The 22,298-nt window shown below is 30.9% G+C and overlaps 2 protein-coding genes across 3 annotated transcripts; one reads left to right on the top strand and one right to left on the bottom strand.

The window, feature by feature from the left end:
- Positions 1-2,160: 2,160 nt before the first annotated feature.
- LOC106402232 lies at positions 2,161-6,522 on the top strand. Of its 2 annotated transcripts, XM_013842935.3 has the most exons (7): positions 2,161-4,521; positions 4,871-4,969; positions 5,102-5,210; positions 5,320-5,388; positions 5,519-5,524; positions 5,759-5,901; positions 6,154-6,522. In XM_013842935.3, exons 1-6 carry the CDS (start codon positions 4,331-4,333, stop codon positions 5,861-5,863), a joined length of 579 nt encoding a protein of 192 aa, XP_013698389.1. In that variant the 5' UTR covers positions 2,161-4,330; the 3' UTR covers positions 5,864-5,901; positions 6,154-6,522. The 2 variants fall into 2 exon arrangements, with proteins under 2 accessions (XP_013698389.1, XP_022564886.1); XM_022709165.2 differs by having other exon boundaries at positions 2,162-4,521; positions 5,759-6,522.
- A 558-nt stretch (positions 6,523-7,080) lies between these two features.
- LOC106402220 (protein AUXIN SIGNALING F-BOX 2) lies at positions 7,081-10,477 on the bottom strand. The gene is made up of 3 exons (XM_013842917.3): positions 9,218-10,477; positions 8,653-9,148; positions 7,081-8,075 (listed from the first exon to the last, which is right to left on the bottom strand). The coding sequence occupies exons 1-3, from the start codon at positions 9,667-9,669 to the stop codon at positions 7,296-7,298; spliced, it is 1,728 nt and encodes a 575-aa protein (XP_013698371.1). The 5' UTR covers positions 9,670-10,477; the 3' UTR covers positions 7,081-7,295.
- Between the last annotated feature and the right edge of the window lie 11,821 nt (positions 10,478-22,298).

Below are 22,298 nucleotides of genomic sequence, written 5' to 3'. Positions count from 1 at the left end.
GGTATTCTAATTCTTTGGCGGTCAAACCTTTTTATATCTAAAAGAGGTGATACAGATAGATGTAAAGTAGCCCCTGTAAAGTATCGTAGAAATTTTCTTAATATGGATTTTGATGGAAAATAAATAGAACTTTACAATTTTCTAAGTGAAAAAGTCGAGAACAATTTGCCCCATCCCAGAAGGCAGAAGCATCCATTTCAAAGGACCATATTTTCACACAATGCGCGAAGATAGGATGAGAGACCACATGAATTCATGCATATACATTTTTTGCCAATTTAGGTGGCCATTAAATAGAAAATTACTATGCTCCCACTTTTTCTTCTACTTTAAAATTCATAAGATTTTTGCCTCCAGTGATATAAGCGTAATATATATACCTCTATATTTCTATAAAATATATATGGAAATTGTGTCTTGTAAACACACCTGGTTTAATCTTTCTCTAACAATTGTGACATATGTAAATCTACTTGTTGGTTTATATCCCTGTTCGAGAACGCGTTAGGCACTAGTCGGATGGTCGGGTTGGGCCTAGCGCCTAGAGAGAAAATCGGGGACTAAGCGGACATTAGGCGGGGTAAAATTTTTAGAATATGTTATAAAACATGTTAATCTTTAGTTGTGTATAACATTAATACATTTTCATGTTTAGGACTATATAAACACACAAATAGAATATATAAACTTAATATAGTGTAAATTCATCAAAATTATGAATATAAATTATATTTATCAAATTTTAAATCAAATAAATAGATAAAAATAATATTAAAAAAAAAAAAGATTAGACGATCATCTGACGGTCTAGGCGGACAAAAATCGGACAACCGATTTTTTAGACCGATTTGCTATAAATCGAGGCGGATGGGCACCTAGGCGGGTTTTTTTTTTAATGCTGGGTAATACCTTACATCATCATATAATCTCAAATCTATTACATATGATGATCAACTACCTGCAACATATGCGATATTGATGAACAGCTCAACAAATAATGATTCCACGATGAAGCTCTCCCCGAAACACTTGAACCCACTGACGGTTCTGCATGTACGACATCCTCGATGGACAGGCTCTCACCGCAACAGGCGACCACAACGAACGGCTCTGCTTACAGTACTTTGGAACCTCCGAAAGCTTCGCATCCTATAATCTGCAAGAAATTGCATAGTCTGGGATTCGAACCCCAGACCTGAGTGTAAAAACCTTTAAACCTTAACTAATAGGCTAGGGTGTTTCCACAACCTAGGCGGTTAGACGCCCGATTTTTAGAACAGTGGTTTATATCATGGTGTGGAGCCATTTTGACATCATATACCGACATACATTTTCAAACCAATATATAAAAATATGTACACATTTATAAAACCAGCTTCTTTCATGGTGAAAGGAATATATTTATTTGACGCTGTTTCATTCCGTTTCCTCTAAGTATATAGCTTATTGGACTATAGAGTTTTCCTATGATTTAATCATGATCATCACACACACATATATATATTATATTGCATGCTCTTCAGTCTGCAATATTATTATATTTTAAAAAAATTGCAACACACACATTTTTGGAAGAAATTGTTTACATCGTATGCTGACCAATGTGGTTAAGATATGCTAACAAGTGAAAATAACCTATTTATTTTTCTCCTTTCGAGGCATAATACATGCGCTAACGTTATTGATACTAATTAACTTGAAAAGAAAATGCAAATTTCCTAATTGGTTCTTCTGAAACTCCACATCAAAGATCTGTGAAGCAAATGCATGCCAGTCCACAATTCAAACTAGATATGTCGAGTTTGCAATGAAATATGAGCAGTACGAACTATGTGTTGTAGCAGATTCTGCATCGTTCATACTAGGCTCTCTAATTCAAAACTAAACGCATACTAATCCTTTTGAACTCCCACTAAATATAGCGTATCGTCTTGTAATTAAGTCTAAAACCCAGACGACTCCATTAATCAGTCCATTCTCCAAGTCTACATATAGTACATTTGAAACCATTTTCTGTTAATGATATCTAACGGTTCTATCTTCTATCATATTCAAACTTAGTTAATGCTCATATTCAAACAAACTAAAACACAGTTACTTCAAGTCGAGTGAGCCAACCACATCTATATTCGCTTGAATTCCATTGACCTAAGGAAAAATAAAAGCGTACAAAATTGTGAATGAACCGAGAAAAAAAAAAGAATGTTATCTTAATGACCCTAAATGGTCCATTAAAAGGAATATATTCCGGTGATGGAGAATACAAAGTTGACCATACTTAGCCCATGCAAAAGAGAAGAGATAATTTAAGAAATCAATTGCATATATTATTCCTTCTCAGGGTTATAAAAAGGGAGTAGATGCATGTGAGGAATGAGTACAAACATATAGAGAGTAGTGAGGTGTATAATAAGGAAGAGAGGTCTAACATGGCGAACAAAGTCATGTTTAGTAGCCAAGGATGACTTGCCTGCTCTTTTTCACCTCCATGATTCAATTTTATGTAGGGTTTTGGATTACTATGCTTCTAAAGAGTATAGTAATTCAAAATCTTGTTGAATCTTTGTGGGTAACGGTTTCAGGCAGTCTCCTTGGCTATCTTGACATGCTTTTTTCTTCCATGTTATACCTTATTTCTTTGTATTTTTCGAGTCCAAATAATATTTTTTTCTATAAATTTACTACGAAAATCCCTTAAACAATCTCTAACAAAGTATGTTATTAGAAAACTACCACTTTTTGCATTTATTGCAAATGCATGTACGTGGTGAGTGTACGCATTGTTTAGAAGGAAATGTCAAAGATGAATAGAAGAATCATATTTGGTAGCCAAGGATGACTTGCCTATTTCTTTGAGAAGTAAAATGGGCATGGTGTCATGTTTAAAAGTTACTGTAGGTAGTTTCAATTTTGACCATTTTGCTTACAAAATGATATTAGGCAGTCTCCTTGGCTATCCTTATATGTTCTTCTCTCTCATCTCAGACATTTACCTTCATCCAAATAATAGAGAGTGGGAGACATACACGAAACATGTAATTTTGTGACTTTGAGATTTCTTTATGTATATGTGTACGTAAAACCCAACATGTATACACACATAGTACATATATTATATTATATGTAGTCTACACTATAATGTATACTCCATAAGGTTACTGGAATCTTGCAAGACATTGAAATTTGTTTATTAGGTCAATATCATATGTGACAACTACCGAATTAGACATTAGTTTTGACTGTTCTGTAAACAACTTACCGAGAATATAGTGCACACAGCACACGTCTTCTTTGAGGTAAACTTATGAAATAGCTTTCAACCGATTTTTCTTGAAGTACTTATCTACATCAGATCTAGTGTAATTGTTAGTTTGTTACGTTTTTACTTGATATTTAAGATGAAAAGAAAACAGTTTTTTTGCTCTAGTGGTAAAAAAAAGTGTATGATAGACACTTCGTCATTCGGGTTCAATTTTCGTTGCAATAGATTAATTACATTATTTAGGTTCCAATTGGTGACTATGTTGAAGGAAAAAAATTATGATGAATTTTCTATTCCTCAAAATTTATATCTATTAGGTTGAATTTTTTATCAAATTATTAATTAATAGGTCCCACATTTTTCCTCTAAATTCCTCAAAGATGAATGAATTTATAAAGAAAAATATTCCTCTGCAATTTTGACGAGGAACAAAATGAATAAAAAATTTTATTTTTTTAAATTTTTTAAGTTCTTCAAATGAAATTTTATTTTTCATTTTATTCATTTTTTTCTATTCATCTTGTAGTCACCAATCGAAGCCTAGGTTTTTAAGAGATGGATCCACATTTTTTACACCAAAACACATTTTCATATTTGTATTTTTGTATATATTCCTCCATATCAATTTAATTGTTGTAGACTAAAATTTTCGTTTCAAAATAATCATTTTTTTAGAATTTTATTGCAAAAATTAATTAAAGGAATTCTCCAATTTATTTTTGTATTGGTTGCCGAATTGAGATATATTCCGGACAGAGACTAGGTTGCAAATATTGTTGTGATATATAAATAGGAACGTGCAGGTCTGCATGAAATGACCACGTCGCACGTTCGATTCATGAACCAAAAGGAAACTTATAATCAAATCGTATAACTTAATATAATTGATACAAATTTGTTTGTCGATATAAGAACATTAAAATATACATTTCATTTTTGGCAATATAAATATTCATATGTTTTAGTTTATAAGTTATAACTTGTCCATATGTTTTTGTCCATTCCATATATATAGAGGACAAGAAGCTCCCGTGACTAAGTGAGTGACCATCGGTGAATTGAAAAAAGATGGAGATGGGAATGAGGAAGCAGCGTTCTGTGTCGGCTCTTGTATTCCTTGCATTGATTTCGGCTTCAATGGCAACCTCGGAATCGGAGGTCCCTTTCATGGTGGTTCACAAGAAGGCGTCTCTCTCTAGCATCAAATCAGGAGTCCAACGCGTCTTCGTCACCGTCGACATATACAATCAAGGATCCTCGTAAGTTTCACTTCCATTTTCTTTCTTAGATCCTCTTAAGGCTCACAAAACTTGTTTGCATGCTCTCGCCGATCGATATTTTTATCGACCAGATTCTGAATCTTGGATTTTGAATGTTTTCTCACATTCTTCTGGAAATTGTATATGTTCTACGTGTTGGTCAAATATTCAAGGGACACCTAGAAATATCGTCAATCTTATCCATAGGTTGATATTCAAGTCAAATTTGGATTTCTGAATAATATCTGATGATTATGAACCCTTAAAAGAACGTTCCTGGTTTGAAATTTCATTACAAACAATATTAGAAATAAAATTGTTTAAAAATTCTGTAATTTTTTTTTAACAGATCAGCATATGATGTAAATCTGGTAGATGATACCTGGAATTCAAATCTATTTGAAATTGTTAGTGGCAACACTTCAAAGTCATGGGCAAAGCTTGACGTGTAAGTCTCTCTCATTTTTTATTTGAACAAGAAGTCTCTCATTAATTTCGAACAACAACAAGAAAAAATTTATTTGGCAAAAAAAAAAAAACAAGAAAAAATGTATTAACATATGGTTTTCTTTGTGTGTAGTGGTCAAGTTCTGTCACATTGGTTTGAGTTGAAGAGTAAGAAAAAGGGTCTCTTCTATGGTTCACCAGCTGTTGTTACTTTCCGTGTCCCATCTAAGGGTGTTCTTCAGGTATTTTATTATTTTTGCTTCTGGTTTCTATAGACTATAGTAATGATTCTTCAGAATAAAACCAAAGGAATCTTGTAGTTATAATTTTGTTATCTTTCTTGCAACTTAGGCGTATTCAACTCCAATATTGCCTCTAGATGTACTAGCAGAGACCATCCCTGAAAAGAAGCTTGATTTGGTAATGCGTCTTTCCGTTTAAAAAAAATTACTTCATTCATCAACATTCTTGGCTCGTTTTCTGTAATTAACTAACTTGGTTTATTTTTCTGTTTCTCGTGGAATCCATCTTGAACGTGGCTAAAATTCAGGCAAAGGTATGTCATAATCAGTATCTCTTCTCTCATTCTTTAACGTAGTTTATAAACAGGGGAAGACTTGGTGAAAGTTGCAATAAAATCTTTATGAAGATAGATGTTACCAGTTATTTTAACATTCATCAAATTTTCAAATGTTATACGATTCATGACCCTTTACGAAGATTTTAAGCATCATACATTCATACTTACGTTAATCTTGTGATCTGATGATTGTGATTTTTTTATTTGCAGAGATTGGTGGGTAGATTTGGACCTCAATTCTCAGTGCTTTCGATTATTGTGACGTTTGTGTATTTGATGGTAACTCCATCAAAGGCAAGCAAGAAGAAGCGTTGAGATTAAGTTTTTGGATCTGGCCTTTTTCATCTTTTCACGTTAGTAAAAATATCGCTCTCTTTTTTTTTTAACCTTTATCATTTGTAGTTGACTTTTTTTTAATTCTTGTGTCTTTCGAATCAGACCAATAGGCAACCCTTTACCAAAAAGAAAGTCAGACCAATAACAAGAGCACTTTAATTTCCACATTCTAAAAATAATTATCCAAAAGAAAGAAAAAACGCAAAAGGTTCAATTTTCATATAAAAACTTAACAAGAAACTAATGATCTTTGTCATAATGGCAAGTAGGGATCAGTCAAACGCAACTGCTGTAGGGGCATGAGAAGAATAAATTGACGGTCATACATATGAGGGAAGGATATGGTGATCAAATCATCAAATAAGGGTATCAAAATAATCCATCAGAACATATAGCTTAGTATATGTTGTGTATTACTGTGTGTAAGAGGAATGTTGTTTTTAAGATTGCAGAGTACTATTTCTTTTCATTTTCACATACCTAACCAAAAAAACTATGATTCAATATCTCTCTCTTTTTCTCAAGCTATACATTAATGTGTAGTTCAGGACTACTACTGTACTACACCTGGGTGTTGGAATGAGTCTATAAAGCCATGTATTTGAAACCATTAGTATAAGAGCAATTTTTTTTAGTAATTTGAATGCTAGTATTTGAAAACAAGAACTTTGGAAAGGCTTCAACTAAATTTGTATTATTTATACCAAGAAATATTGGAAAAGCATAAGTAGATGTCATATGCATTTTCTTGCATTAGAACCTGTAACACTTTGCATTCCAGAAGGTATTTAAAACACAGTGGTGATGAACTGATGATCAACTTGTCAAGAGGAATAGTAGTTTAATGAAATAGCATAATAACTAAACATGTAAGTAAACACTCAAGTGAGCAACGGCGTTTAGGTTAGAGTAATCACGAAAACCCGCAATAGACTAATGATTTCATTCTGTGCATTATACTTCGTGATAATCTTTCAAGAACAGCAAATTCAATGGCACATCATTATCATTTTATCACCTACTCTCTTCCTACAAATTGGATAAAGGGATTTGGATACTTATTCAGAACTACAATTGCTTGTTCAACATTATGTACATTTTTTTTCTTTATTTGTAATAGTAACCTAGCAAGGTAAAAACTAGTGTAATTACTAATTACTTAATCTAACAAACTAATTAAAAAAAAAAACAAGCAGTAGAATTGGAAATAACTAAAAAGCAATAAATCACCAGGGGAAAGTCGAAAGAGGAAAGAAAAACAGAAAGGCTTTAACAAAAGAATCAGTTTTTTCGTCTTAAATAAAACAAAAAAAGTACACCTAATTTCGGAAAGGACCACGAACGTAAGCCGACCAATCAGAATCTCAGAAGCATTGAACCAGTTCCATGTTTGGTCGGAACGAAAAAAAAACTAGAGAATCCACACAAATGGTGGCGCATCAACCCTTGTCCCAACCACAGTCCGGTAGAGATAAAGTTTATCCACCTTCTGTCTTCCCTCATATCCATTCTCCTCCATCCGGTTATTATCGTTCTCGTTAATGATCTCTACATTGAGCCATGGCGCTTTCCGTGCAAGCCTTTTGCATCCCCCAAGAGTGACTTCGCATGACGACATCCAAAGGGATCGCATTGTTTCATACTTGTTCACATCAGCAAGAAGCGCCGCGTCCCCAAACGGACTATCCCTAATCTCTAGCTTCCTCATCTTTTTGCAACCATTCAACACATACAACATGCCTTTGTCCGTATCCCCAGCAAAAGCTATAGAGAGCATCTCAAGCTCAGTTGCGTACATCCCAATGTAGAGGAAGACTTGGTCTGTGAGGAGACCAGAGACTGAAAGCCGTTTCAAGTTCTTGCATGCTTGCACGATTGCTCCAAAGCCTTCGTCTAGTGGTTGAGATGTGACGTGGTCGGGTTTGTGTGGCTCGAGGATGCATAGTCTGAACCTGATGAAATTTGGACAGTTCTTGGCGACGGTTATGAGCGCTGCGTTTGTCATCTGCTGGCAGAAGTAGAGAATAGAGTGAAGCTTAGGGCAACCTGCTGAGATGGCAACTAGACCATCTTCGGTCACAGCTGTGTTGCCTCCACCTTGTAAATCAGTTGGAAAAACCCTGAGCTCTTGTAACTCTTTGCATGTAGAAGCTACCACTTCAAGCCCTTTGTCACCTATACTATCCAGTATCTGCAAGAAAACCATAAAAGGCGATTATTAGTGTTCTAAAAATCGGTCTACTGAACAAATATGATAGAAACGTTTTTCACAGTGATTTTCCAAAAGTCGGTCTGTAGGCGGCATCCAGGTGTCCGCCTATAATTTAATTCTCTATACCTTAACTATCGTCTAGCTATTTCTTGAACCAAACCACATTTTTGGGTTCAATTTCGGTTAGGAGTTTGATTTGGTAGATTTTTTTTTAAGTTGATTTTCGGTTCGGTTTGGTTCGGCGATCGGTTACTTCGGTTTTCTATAAAAAAATTATAACCAAGCCATACCAAAAACCTAAACCGAACTAACCAAATTTATTTATCGAAATTTTATCAAAACTAAACCAAAATCTAGCTGAAATCAAAACTTTGATTAAGTTCAGTAGATTTTCAAAAGCGAACTAACTGAATACCGAACTAAACTTAATTATTCAGCAAAATTTAGGTCGAACTGAACTAACCAGACCGATTAAACCGAACTAACCAAACCCACAAGCCAACTATTTCTAGATGCGGATATCTTTCTTATTTTAAAGAAACCAGTATCAACTTACCCATAACCGTTGGAGCTTCTTGCAATGCTCAATAAGCTTAATGAGATGGCTGCCATGGATCTCAGCTGCATAGCTAAGATTCAAGGAGGTGAGGTTATGGCATACAGGGTGGAACGCTGACAGACAATGAGGAGCAGCCTCTAAAAAGCCAGACAAACTCCTTAACGATGTGCATTTCCTTATAGCGGCCTGGAGTTTCAGACAAGACTCTGAATCTTGCTCATCCTCATAAGACCCTACTCCTAAGTCAACAATCTGCGGCGCACACGCCATCAACCTCGCCAATGCATCAAGCGGCACTGCACGGTTTAGCTTCAAACTCCTTAGGTTTGGAGACCTTGCAACTAGCCTCTCTAATGCCACCAGATTGGTTTCACCTTCTAGACACGCAAAGTTCAACGTGACAAGAGATGTGTAAGTCTCTGGGAAACAGCTTAGCCACTGACCTCTGTGGTCATCAATTTCATTCTCTTGCAAGTCAAGATCCTGAAGATGCCTACACAGAACACAAAATTTGTAAAAAAAAAACAGAACCAAGTTAAACGTCATTACAACAAAACTTTACCTGCAGTTGGATGCAATGGAAGCTAGCCCATCAGTACTAAAACCTTCACAGCTAACAAGCACCAGAGACTTAAAATTCACAAAGGAACGCGAAAGCAGCTCCAAGCTCTCGTCAGTCACAACCATCCTCTTCAACCTCAGCTCCTCAAGCCCCACGCGGCTCCTCGCTAAAGCCTCGATCCAAGGCTGCACAAAGCCTCCCCATCCGTGAGGGACCAAGTTGAAGTCAGCGAAGTGAGGCTTCCCTTTCAAGGTTAAGGACTTGAAACAAGGAAACCTCCTTAGTAGCCTCTCCGGGTTGATGGCGTAACAGTTTCCGATGAACACGTTCTGTCTACTGTATCTCTCGATCTTGAACCAAGATTTGCATACCAGAGATATTGAGTGCCTGTCTTTATGAGATGTCACGAAGTCGAAGACGTGCTCTATCACTTCGTCTGGGAAGTAGTTCATATCTTATTCTTCTCTCTAGCAGCAAGAGCCCTAACAGATGGAGATCCAATCAGATCCTGAGGTTGAGCTCGAGAAACACCAGATCCACAAAAAGTCTAGAAGGAAGGAGATAATATAAATCTACACAACTTCAGTGTCGATATCAAAAAAAAAAGACATGATGATTACAAAGACGTTGACAATGAACGAGAATCATTAATACATCTATAGAATCTCTCTCAACACGCAACTATAAATAGAAACTTTCTTCCTCCCTCTGAAAGAAGAAAGAAAAAAAAAACAATGATGAAGAGATGATCAGAAGATTGATGAGAGAGAGAGAGAGAGAGATCACTACGCAAGCAAATCAAAGCAAAAGCCCAGAAACTAAAAACTCTCTCTTCTCTCTCTATTCTGTGTCTCTCGGTGACTTGGTAATGGAAAAGAAGTCTTTAACCAACGATAGAAGCACATCACAGTCATTAGGGGGGTCCCCACCTGGCTGTCCGAAACAAAACCGTGGTTTACTGATGATCCAACGGTGAGAGATGGTTGGAAAGAGAGATCTTGACCGTTGATGTGAAATGGCATGCATGTGTCCTTATCACTGCTTACGAGGCCATTCACCAAAGAGAAAAGGCAAGGGTGATGCAGTAGTGTCAGACTTAAGAAACATTTTTAAAATACCCTCGTTTTATGTATTTAATTACGGAGAAATGCCACAACAGTCTTGTAATAATAATAGAGAGTTATTATAATGATCAATTATTCAACTAATGTGTGATTAAAGATTGATTAGTAATTGGTTTATCTGCTGTACATACTTATATGTTGGCCATTTATTTTGCCAAAAAATGCCAAGTCTTATATAGTTTATTCTAAAGCTTGTTTTCTAGAGATAACATAGATATTTGATAAATTACATGCTATTTTGTCCAATCATCATGTTTTGTATAATGTTAGGTTATTTGTATTTTCCATCCAGATTTTGATTTCCTTTTTTTCTAAAGATTAGGAAAAAAAATTAGGAAACCAAATTGATTGATCAGCTACCATCAATTTATTGAAATTTATTAACTGGCGAATTAAAAAAAATCGTATTAACACGTTTTAAAAGCACAAATTTCAGAATTAGATTGGTTAATTTGAGATTTAAAACGAAAAAAAAATAGAAATGCAAGGCTGGCTGAATTTGTCTGGTATGAGGACATACAGCACCCGTGGAGATACGTAGTCAGGCAGTAGGTGATGACATTAGCAAATTTAGTATTAAATTCCTTCTTCTCTTTTTTTTTTTCTTTCTTACCAAATAAATCCAAACACCACTCCAAATAAAAATCTACAAAACATTTAAATTTAAGTTTAAAAATGGTGGCAGCAATTGGGGAAGAGTGTGTTTGATGTGAAAAATACAGTGTACCTTGGTTGAAAGTTGAAACGGTGGGTTGGAATATTAAATGGTACATGAAAAAAACATGGAGGTATTATAAAACTTTTAGTTAATTTTTTAGCGCCTAAGAAAACTAAGAAACAATGATTTAAGAGGAGAAAAATGTCATTTCAATAATTAATTTTCAAATTTGATTTAAATAAAAAAACAACATTTTCGTAAACAAGAAAAAACATTCAATTTTTGTTGACAAATTATTTTATGGACAATTGTCAATAATAGCACCTTTTGAAGTTTATGTCTCAAAAATAGCAATAGAAGGTGAAAGTCACAAAAATGACATTTATTAAAGAGTAAAATATCTCTAATACCCTTGGTTTAAAATTAAATAAACAAACAGAAATAAATAAAAATAAATAAAATAAAAATAAAAAAATAAAAAATAAAAAAAAAAATAAAAAAAATAATTTTTTTATAGTTTCAGATTACATGTTTTCAGATTCGAAATTTTTATAAATTTTTTTATAAATTTTTTTATAAATTTTTTCTTTTTTATTTTTTTTTCAAATTTTCTTTTTATAATTTAAAAATACTTTTTGAAACTGTTTTTTAAATTTTTATTTTTTATTTTAGTATTTATTTTTTATAAAATTTTAAACCCTAATTCCAAAACCCCACCCCTTAACTCTAAACCCTAAGGTTTGGATTAATTAACCCAAGAGATATAAGTGTATATTTACCTCTTTAATGAAACCTATTTTTGTGACTTTGAGCCTTGAGTGCTACTTTGGGAACAAAAACTTGGTTTATTGCTATTCTAGTCTTTTTCTCTTATTTTAATCATAAATTTCTATTAATCATATTATTTTAGTAGTTACTCAACAGTTATAGTGACTAACTAACAATATGCTTAAAATAACTTTTAAATATGATGAGTTCTTGTCAAAAATATAAATCTGACATTTTCTAAAAAATTTGAATGTTATCTTTTAGAATAAATTATTTAGAAACTATAACATCTTATAAATATGAATACTGAATAAATAAATTTATAATTTTCATTATTTTCTTCAAAGTAAAATTTCTATTTTTTCAATTATATTATAAAATAGTTATTTAATATATCAATAATTTAGTTATTATTTATAAAATAATTATCAAGAAATCTTATAATTGTTGACAATAATTATGTCACTTTTGTAACCATATGAAGTCCTAACTGAAATATGTTTCATAATTATATTGTCAAAATTTTTAATTCTATTAAAAATGTTAATACTTTTTATTCTCAAAAGAATAAAATTATTGATAGGTGGATTTTTCATAATTTCATTGATGTAACAGAATTTTGGATCTTAAACATTTTAGATGAATTTTTCATTAAATGCAGAAATAATCTTGTAACACATTTACAGAACCAAAATATTTATCTTCAATATAAAAAATCATGAAAACTAAAATGGTTTGAATTATTTCTTATTTATAATTTTATTTGTTAATGTTATATTTATTATAAATATATTTGTCAATATTTTAAATTCAGTATTTAGAAAATTGTTGATTTATATTTGTGCCAAAAGACATAAATTTTAAAGCTATTCTAAACAATATTAGTTAGTTATAGTTGTTATCTAACAATAAGGTTAGAACATTATAGTCAGTGAAAATTTATGATTAAAATAACTTGTCGATAAAAATTGAATGTCTTTGGTATACGAAAAAGTTAGTGTTTTATTTCAATCAAATTTGAAAATTATAATTTGAATGACATTTTTCTTATTTAAGGGATGAAATAATTATATCATTGCATTACTTACACCAACGTGGAAAAAAAGAAACACATAAGAGAAAGAACAAAAAATTAAATCGTGACTAGTTATTGTTATAGTTATTGTTGAAAACAAAACAAGCATCTTAATATTTGGAGATACTAAACTTTAAAGTGACATATTTTAGGAAATAAAGGTGATCGATTGGTTCGACTGCGAATTTAAAAATTTAGTTGTAGATAAATTGGTTGTAGCTGTAAAGTTGTTACTGTAGACTTTTTCTGTAGAGATTTTTGTTGTAGTTAAATTTGTTTGTAACTGTAAGTTATAGGTTGTGGATATTTTAAAATAAAATATATGAAATATGTGTTGTATATATAAAATTATTATTTTATATGAATTAAAATAATTTATATTAATACTTTTTTATAAATTATTAAAATTTATTGTAATTTAAAATGTGATATGTAAATAATATTTATATTATTTAAATATCTTAATAATTAAAAACACTCAAATTAAAAATTAAAATATTTATAAAAGTTTTTATTATGATTATATAATTTATTTGATATTATGGATATTTTTTTTCATTTTACAGATTCTACAACCTATAAAAAGATGATGTAGCATTTTTGCCTCAAATACATAAGAAAATGTTTTGCTTTATTTTTTTTTGTTGTAGTTTTAAAAATAAAACTAAAGCATGATTGGTAAAACTAAATAAAAACTTGATGTAGACTTTAATTTTTAAAAGTAAAGCTACAGCATGATTGGTAAAATTTAGTAATTTAAAAATAAATAAAGCTAAAGTATGTAGATAAAGCCCAACCAATCACCCTCAAAGAGTGAAATATATTGGTGTAACTAAAATAAAAACGGCTTTTTAACCGAACTCAATTATAGACCCACTTGCATATAATTACAAAAGGGAACACACAAAACAAAAGTATACTTGTTGGTTGAAAGAGGAGTCACTTCCTTGCCGCGTACCACCAAACGTTTGTTTAGTTGTATTTAGAGTGTAAATTCGGCTGAAGACCTCCTATTTATTTGGGCTATCACTAGTTAAAATCTAATGAACCAGCAAATGGAGAGTAACTAATATACACTAGGTTAAGTTCCGCGGAATGAACGTTATATATATTATATGTTTCTAACATATTATGAAATAATAAATATCTATTGAATAATTAAAAAGTTAGTAACTATTATCTATATAATTAAGTTGGTGCCAACATATAAATAAATTTTATTAATCCAAAAGAATATTTTTTTCTATTTGATATGGTATATAATTAAATTTAAATGATAGTAACATATATCTAGTATATTTTAATATTAATATTAGTTAAATGATTTCGCTCATGTTTTTTTATCATTTGTATCTATTATATCAAAAATTTTAAATTACTGATAACAAAATTTTCACTGTGGGATTAATAATTTATGTAATTTATAATATTTTTAAAAATTAATTTGTCAATATTTTTTCAAATTTTTATCAAAAAAAATGTTTAAAAGTAAATTTCAAAATTAAGAAATTTATTTATTTTCTTATATGACATATAATATAATTTAATATATATATATACATATCTATTTTTATATATATTTTATTTTTAATACGTATTAAATGAGACTTTCAACATATATGATTTTTTTAATTATTTGTATCATGTCATAACAAAAAGTTTAAACCATAGATCACAAAATTTGAATGTGAAACTAATGGTTTTAGTAATTTATACTCATTTTTAAAAATTCAAAATACAACATAGAAAAAAAAATTTTAATTTTTTTTAAATGGTTACTATGATTATTTAATTTATTTTAATAGTTTAAAATTAAACAAATATAATATAAGATACACTTATTTTTATCAAATTTTTATTATTCAAAGTCATTAATTGTCATATATACTTTAGCCATATTAGGTAATTCCGTAATTTTATTTATAGAAATAATGAAGCACATTAATAATATATTTATTGTTAGTTTAATAAAAAAAATTATTATATATTTAGATGAACTAACCTATTTCTTTAAGGATTCTAAAAATCATTCTAGTGATGACATGTTGCTACAAAAAAATGTTGTAATGTTTCCCAAATAATATATAGGGGATTGAGGTAATACACAGGGTAGTCTCCGGAAATACACAATACTGCATGAAGTTATCAATACATTAAAAAACGCATAATTATTTTTGCGGAATATACGAAGATATCAATACATTTTTTTAAATGAAGTTTAATATATTATTTTCGTTTTGAAATTAAAATTTTATTAGATCATTAAATTATAATATATTTAATTATTTAAATAATAGAAAAAAATATAAAGTTTTGTTACAATTAAAAAAGATAAATGTTTATAATTCATTTTAAAAATATTATAAATTATTTCAAAATTAGAAATTAACAACTATAATTTAATTTTATATTTTTTTACTTTTAATGAATATCTAAGCATTCAAATATCTCTAGTGGCACAAATAATTACAACACAACAACTAAAGATTAATTCCATATAGTAGTTTTGTTTTAATAAAAGGAAATATTATATAAATATCTTACAAATGACTCACATTGATTGTTAGATGGATATTCGTAGTATAGAGTTTTAGTATAGAGTTTAAATGTCAAAATCTAACATACAAACAATTAGGTTACAAACAAATTTTTTTTTTGTAAAGTAGGTTAAACTATTAAAATAAATTAATTGCGCAAATTTCATCGAAGAAAATCTCGAACATGGTTACTATGATTGTAGTTGGGCAAAATAGAAGTGCTACGTCTATAAATACTTAAGAACATGTATACATGGTATTCAATAATTCAATGAGTTTGGCTTGCGCAATATATATAAAGTGATTTTCTTCGATGAAATTTGTTTTGCTAACTTCAAAAATTAAATTATTTTTGGAGATGCTCTAAAATATGTCTTATTTTGTCAATACATGTTTTAGCTTCTTTTTTTCTTTTTGACGACAAGTCAAGACATGTTTTAGCTTAAACTCCTCAGAAATGTTAATGTAAGTATGTATGGATATAAAACGGAAGAGTGGTGGATGTGCATTGTTGTTTTTGTGGATAGGTCCACTTATCTCTTGTATCTCATCATATTCTAAAAAATGGCTGCCATGTGAAGACCACCACTTCCTTCCTCTCTCTGTTCCCTTTATATAATCACATGTCAAGATTTTAATTATTACCCCCCAATTACCCATAACTACAGTTTTGAGAAATGATTATCTAGCCGTTGATTGCTGGTTTCTTTCTATTGGTTAAAAAAACAGTTATTAATGTCTTTATAATACTAAAGAAATTAAAGTACATTTAGATAGACCAGAACTCTTGGCTAGAATCAAAGCGACGAAAATATTGAATGAATAGTGTTGATTAGATGGCCATTTCGTAAGATTTTGTGATTAGCAAGAAATAGGCATTCCATGGTGTAGCCCTTTGGTTTAATGAACCGTTTAATCAAATTACTCTTCCAACTCCAAAACGACCGAAGCATAGTGATTTTTGTTCTCCTCACCTCTGTTCCCTATTAGCAATGATTTTGCTAGGTTATGTGAAAGCAAAGTTCAAGCCCAAGAAGGCCCAAAGCATGCTCTTATCTATATATAACTGGTGGTCCTCCATAAACGCCTCCTTGGTACATAAAGGATAAAACTCTCACTGTGCATAGACATAATACACACAGCACACGACATAATTATAAAGATTGTACATATACATCATACTGAGTATTGACAACATTGTCACTTTTGATTTGTCCCGTCCAGGTGGTCCTCCCTACCATTTTTGTCGATCACCTTAATGAAACTTCACTGCCTATGAAACATGGTTATTTTCCTTATAGCAGTAACGGATATAGAGTATGGATACTGGAATTCACTGTTTTTTGTGCATTTGCGTGTAGAAATGTGCTATGGAATTCCACCTTCGTGAAATGTGCTGCAATATCTCTGCAGAAAACTAATCTAGTTTATAGCCATCTATCAAATGATACAGCACAAAAGCAAATGAAAAAAAACAATGTTTGCAGAGATATTGCAGCACATTTCACGAAGGTGGAAGTCCATAGCTGTTCCTAGACGTCGCTCTGGTATGACAGTTGGTCTTTTCATGGAAGAATTATTGAAAAAACTTGAGGTAGAGGAGATATGGGGATTCAACTAAATGATACAGTGGAGAGGGTGGTGAACTCTCATAGAAGGAGAAGACGAAGAGGGGCTGTCTTTTTTTTTTTTGAACAACTGTTTATAACAAAAATAAAGGCCCAGTGGGCTAAGACAGTTACAACCGGAGAAAAATTCGACGGCAAATTGAAAAGCTAGAATAACTAAAACATGATAAAAGATATAGATGGTCGAGGAGAGAAGAAACCTATAGAGAAACTTCACTTGTAATCCTTGAGCATGCATTCGAAGGAACGTGATGAAATCGAAATCGACGTTGAAGAACCAAATCAATGGGTTTTGAGAGCAGCTGAAAGTTGTCTCTGGAGATGCTTGGATCTCCCGACAATGCAGTGAAGTGCGGAGCGGCTGCCGAAGTAGGACTACACATAGAGTCGTCGACAGTACAGCTTCTGAAGGATAGAAGTTGACATAATCAAGAGATGTTAAGCTTAGGTTATATTGCAGTGAATTGAGGAAGAGATACACAATTTGAGAACAAGAGCTCTAGATCAGAGAGAAGATACTCGATTATGAAAGGGGGCGGAAAATTTATACAAAGAAAGTTTCAGCTCTAAAGAAACTTGGAGACTTACTAGAACAACCCACCTAAAGGCCGACTGGCACAAAGGTATATGGTTTCAATTCAACACTCCAAAATACTCGTTCATGGTTTGGATAGCTATACAGAATAGAATTCCAATAGGCAACATAATTTCCAACTGGAACATTGCAACGACGACAACTTGCTGTCTCTGTCCTGTGATGCTTGAAACTAGAAACCACTTGTTTTTCCATTGTTTCTCAGAGGATATATGGAGAAACTTTACTCATAAGTTACTGTTTGAGCCAGTGGCGACTAAGACCTACGGGGGCATGTGCCTCCTACTGATTTTTAATTATTTTTAAACTGATTAATACTGGTTTATGTAATGTTTTTATGATTTTATAACTAGACATAATGAAATTTTTTGATGTGCCCCCGTCTAGATATGGAGCTGGTTCTGCCCCTGGTCTGGGCAATACACTAGTGAATGGGATGGGGTCACTCGCCTTATAAATGATCAAACACGGAAAAAGGTACATTTGTTCTTTCTCAGATACGTGTTTCAGGCCACACTATTAACCATCTGGTACGAAAGGAATGGGAGGCGGCATGGAGAGAAGGATAATTCCCATGTAGTTTTGATTAAACAGATCGACAAGCTGGTCAGGAACCGCATCTCAAGCTTAAGAATGATGGAAGACCGAAAGTATACAAAGGCCAAGGAGATGCGGTCTCTAGTTTTCTCACTAGAAAAAAATTAAGGTAGTTGAAAACCAGGAACTCAAATTAATGTATTTACACGTATGTCATCATGGTGATTAGATTAGAATCCTACGGAGTTGAATCAAACCGGCACCGTAAGAACCTACAATGAAAAAACAAGATCCTGATCTCTAGTTCTTTGAGTCAGCTGATTAGCTCTACAGTTAAGAGATTAGTGAGAGAAAAAAAAACTTATTCCAAAACCATTAAGAAAGTTGGCCACTCATGCATGTGAAAGCTGGTGGTTTGCTTGAAATTTGGATAAATTTAATGGGTATCTTCAATAAGTTTTCCATAGTATATGTATACATTGATGCTTTCATGCTCCAATCCATCCAGCATTTCCTTTCCAATCTGCATCTTGAGATTGAGTCGTAACACGGACTTGGTGTGTTGCTTCTCTTAATTTCTTAAACTTCAGGCTAGGCTTGCGGATTTTGATTTCTTCACTTAGTTCAGGTCGGTTTGTTCGGATTTCAATTATTTCGGGTGGTCGAAATCTAACCGAAGTGAGCCGAGAAGAAATTTTCTTCGGTTCAGCTTTGATTAGTTCGGTTTTAAAATTTTCAAACAAAGTTTTTGGTTTTTGGAATATAATTCGAAAGTTTCAGTAAGTTTGGTTATTTCGGTTGGAATTTTAGTCTTTTTTATAATTGGTATTGTTTGATTTTTTTTTTTTAGAAAACCGAATTAACCTACTGAATCGAAAATCGTATTTTTAGTTGTTGGATTAAACCAAACTTTTTGGTTCAGCAGGTTCGGTTAATAACCGCAGGCCTACTTCTGGCTCTCACACGCGAGGCTTTATATTGCGAACATAATTAAGAATATCCAACCATATGATTTTTATTTTGCTTATTATGAAAGCGTAAGGGAGTATTCTTATTTTAGATTATGCACTTTTTAGATTATTGATTGATCTATGATGTCCAAGGTTAGATAATTCTATAATCTTTCATTATACGATTAATTTTTTTAATATAATATTTTTTTGAGCTTATTACACAAAATATAAAAAAAAATTTCCATACGATTTTCGTTTAGATTTAGTTTTAATGGGTTTTTATAAGGGCATCTCCATTTACACCGTAAAATAGAATGGAAAATAGAGTGATGAACAAAAAAAATGATTACTCTACAAATGGAGTAATTTTTTATTTTTTTCCATCACTCTATTTTTTACTTCATTTTGAAGTAAAATATGGAGTGGAGACGGAGATGCTTGAATTTGAGTGATAATAATCACTAGTTATTTCATTTACAAAAATGTAAATTTAATTTAGTAAAGTTTGGTGATTACTGCAATCAAAGTGAATCTTATATAGAATAATAAAGTTTTTTCTTAACACAAGTTCTGAAAATTTATAATGTGTTACTTTAATTTTGACATATGTGTTTTAAATATATTTAATTGATTTAATCATTTATTTTATTATTAATTTATTTTGCAATTATAAATCTCTTTCAATATGTTTTATTTGGGTGAAATATCAAAGATTATAAATTTTCTAAATCTCCCATATTTCATTAAATAAGTAAGATTTCTTAAAACACAAATTTAGCCATATAGAAACTAACTTTTAAAATTTTGTATTTAAAATTTTCAAGATTCTTCTAGCATGATAATATATTAATCATCAGTATCTTGAATATTTAATTATCTTATATTTTCCTTTCTTCAAATTCTTGTTATAAATAAATTTTCATGCTTTGTAACTATATACTTTTATTAATATGTTTAGTTTAATTATTTTTCTATAGTTTTTATTTTAAATTTTTTATACTTTAAATTTAGATCATGTATTTTTTTTTCCTTTTATAATATAAATATATTTAAACTTGATTGGAATTTGTCTTTTAAATTATGAAATTTTGATGGACATTTACATGTCATTAATATGTTAATTAATAATTAGATCTCGACCCTCGCAACCGCGCGGATTTTTGTTTTCATTTTTTATATAAATATTTTGTTTTAATTCTAAATTAGTATATATTATAATATATATGTGTCTATCAATTTTTAAAACATAATAAGTTTACTGTATATTTTTTCATTGAATAGATTGTTTCAAACTTTCACATGTATTTGTATTTTTTTTCTATATATATATTTTCAGATTATTATTTTATTATTAAAATCGTAACTATATATATAAAGATTAGTTAAATATTATTTTATTGTCATATTCAAAGATATTGTAATATTTCACAAATTTATAAAGTTTTTTAAAAATTAAACTTTTCGCTTCATAGATTTATATTATCGAGTAAATAATTAAACATTTAGTTTTTGTTTAATTTTTAAAATAAACTATATAGTTTAAAAATTTGTTTTCATTGGTTTAAGGTAGTAAAGATTAATCATCGTTAGATAATATGATTTTAGTTATTTTTAAAAAAATCTTTATAATTTTAAAAGTTAACATCGACAAATATTTAAATACTTAGCATATAAAGGTATAGTATTACAAAATAAATTATATCTATTTAAATTATACTATCTATAAATTCAATAGATCATCTATTTTTAAAATCTAATTATTGATAACCCAATAAAAAATTTTGGTAGGCTCAAAATTTAAATGATAAAATTGAATATTAAATGTAATATGACTTTTTAGAAATATGTCCATTTTTTAAAAAAAAATTACACATGAAACAAGGTTGTGACTTCTGTTTTAATATATAAGATTTTGAGACATAAAACCTCTTCAATAAAGTTTTTACTAAACTTTTGATAAAATAGCTTGGATAATTTTGCAACCCATTTTGATATTTAAAACGACAACAAACTATTAGCTTTAAACTGATTTTTAAAAATAAAAATAAACTGAATGTTGAAGTTTATATTGGTTGTTTAGGGTGGTTTATGATTCATGAATAAGAACTATTAAGAAAACACAAATTGACAAACTAATTTAATTAAAATTTTCAAAGTGCGTAAATTAAATGAAGGAAAGACGGATTCTGTTATTAAACTTAAAGGACGGGCGTGCATGGTTGCCACTTGTCCATGCATTTTCTTCTGATTAGAACACAAAATACGTACTTCTTCCCTCACCTACTCACACTACTAACTCACAGAATATCTGTATGCAGTCAAAACCCCACAAAAAATCTTACAGTCATATGTATTTAAATAAATAGTCTAATTAATATCGAATATATTACTTTGATTGGTATATTCACATTTATCTTGTATTTGTATATATACGTGCTTGTATTTCTCCAGAATTGCTTGTAAATTAAGAATCAAATTTGGTCCGAATTGGTATAATGTGATTAAGTAAGCAAGCATGATGTGATCCTCTCTTCCGAAGCAAACAAAGCCACAGCCACCTGTATTGTTTGTCTTTGTATATATACTTGCTCACATTTTTATTTCTGAAATAGATTGTATACACATACAAATACAAGAAAATTAACAAATCACATGTTGACCACTAAGTCATGAGAGTAATTACAATGTTGACTTAAACTATAATTTCAGTTCTAGAGAGAGACAGAAGAAGAGGAGAGAGAAGGGGAGAAAGAAGACGCCATTGAATTATGGAAAAGAGGGATGAACAGAACTTTTGTAACACCTGTTCAACATTCACCTTCCACTCGTCTCCTCCTTCTTGGTTCCATCTCTTAACTTAACCTCTCTTGAAACTATGGTTGAGTTTTACTATAATCAACGTTCATTTAGTGTCACAAGATCTCGCTTCGAACTTTGCTATCATCATAATCTTTTTCACAATCCTTTTAAATCCCCTCCTCCAAAACCCTAGATCATGAATGTGAGTTATACAAATGTCACCCCTTACCATAAATAGTAGTTAAAAGAAAGAAAAAAAATAAACAAAAGCTTCTTGTTTAGACAAACCAAATCTCTGATTGCCCAGCGTCCATTATAAGCCACTGTTTTGATCTGCACAACACACACACACACAAAAAGTCTCTCTCTCTTCTCTCTTCTCTCTATCTCTATCACTGAAACCCAAA

This window comes from Brassica napus, chromosome A2 (genome assembly GCF_020379485.1).
Source record: "Brassica napus cultivar Da-Ae chromosome A2, Da-Ae, whole genome shotgun sequence".
Classification (NCBI taxonomy): domain Eukaryota; kingdom Viridiplantae; phylum Streptophyta; class Magnoliopsida; order Brassicales; family Brassicaceae; genus Brassica; species Brassica napus.
The sequence above is the reverse complement of the archived record's forward strand: the minus strand, read 5'-3'. Positions and strand labels throughout refer to the sequence as shown.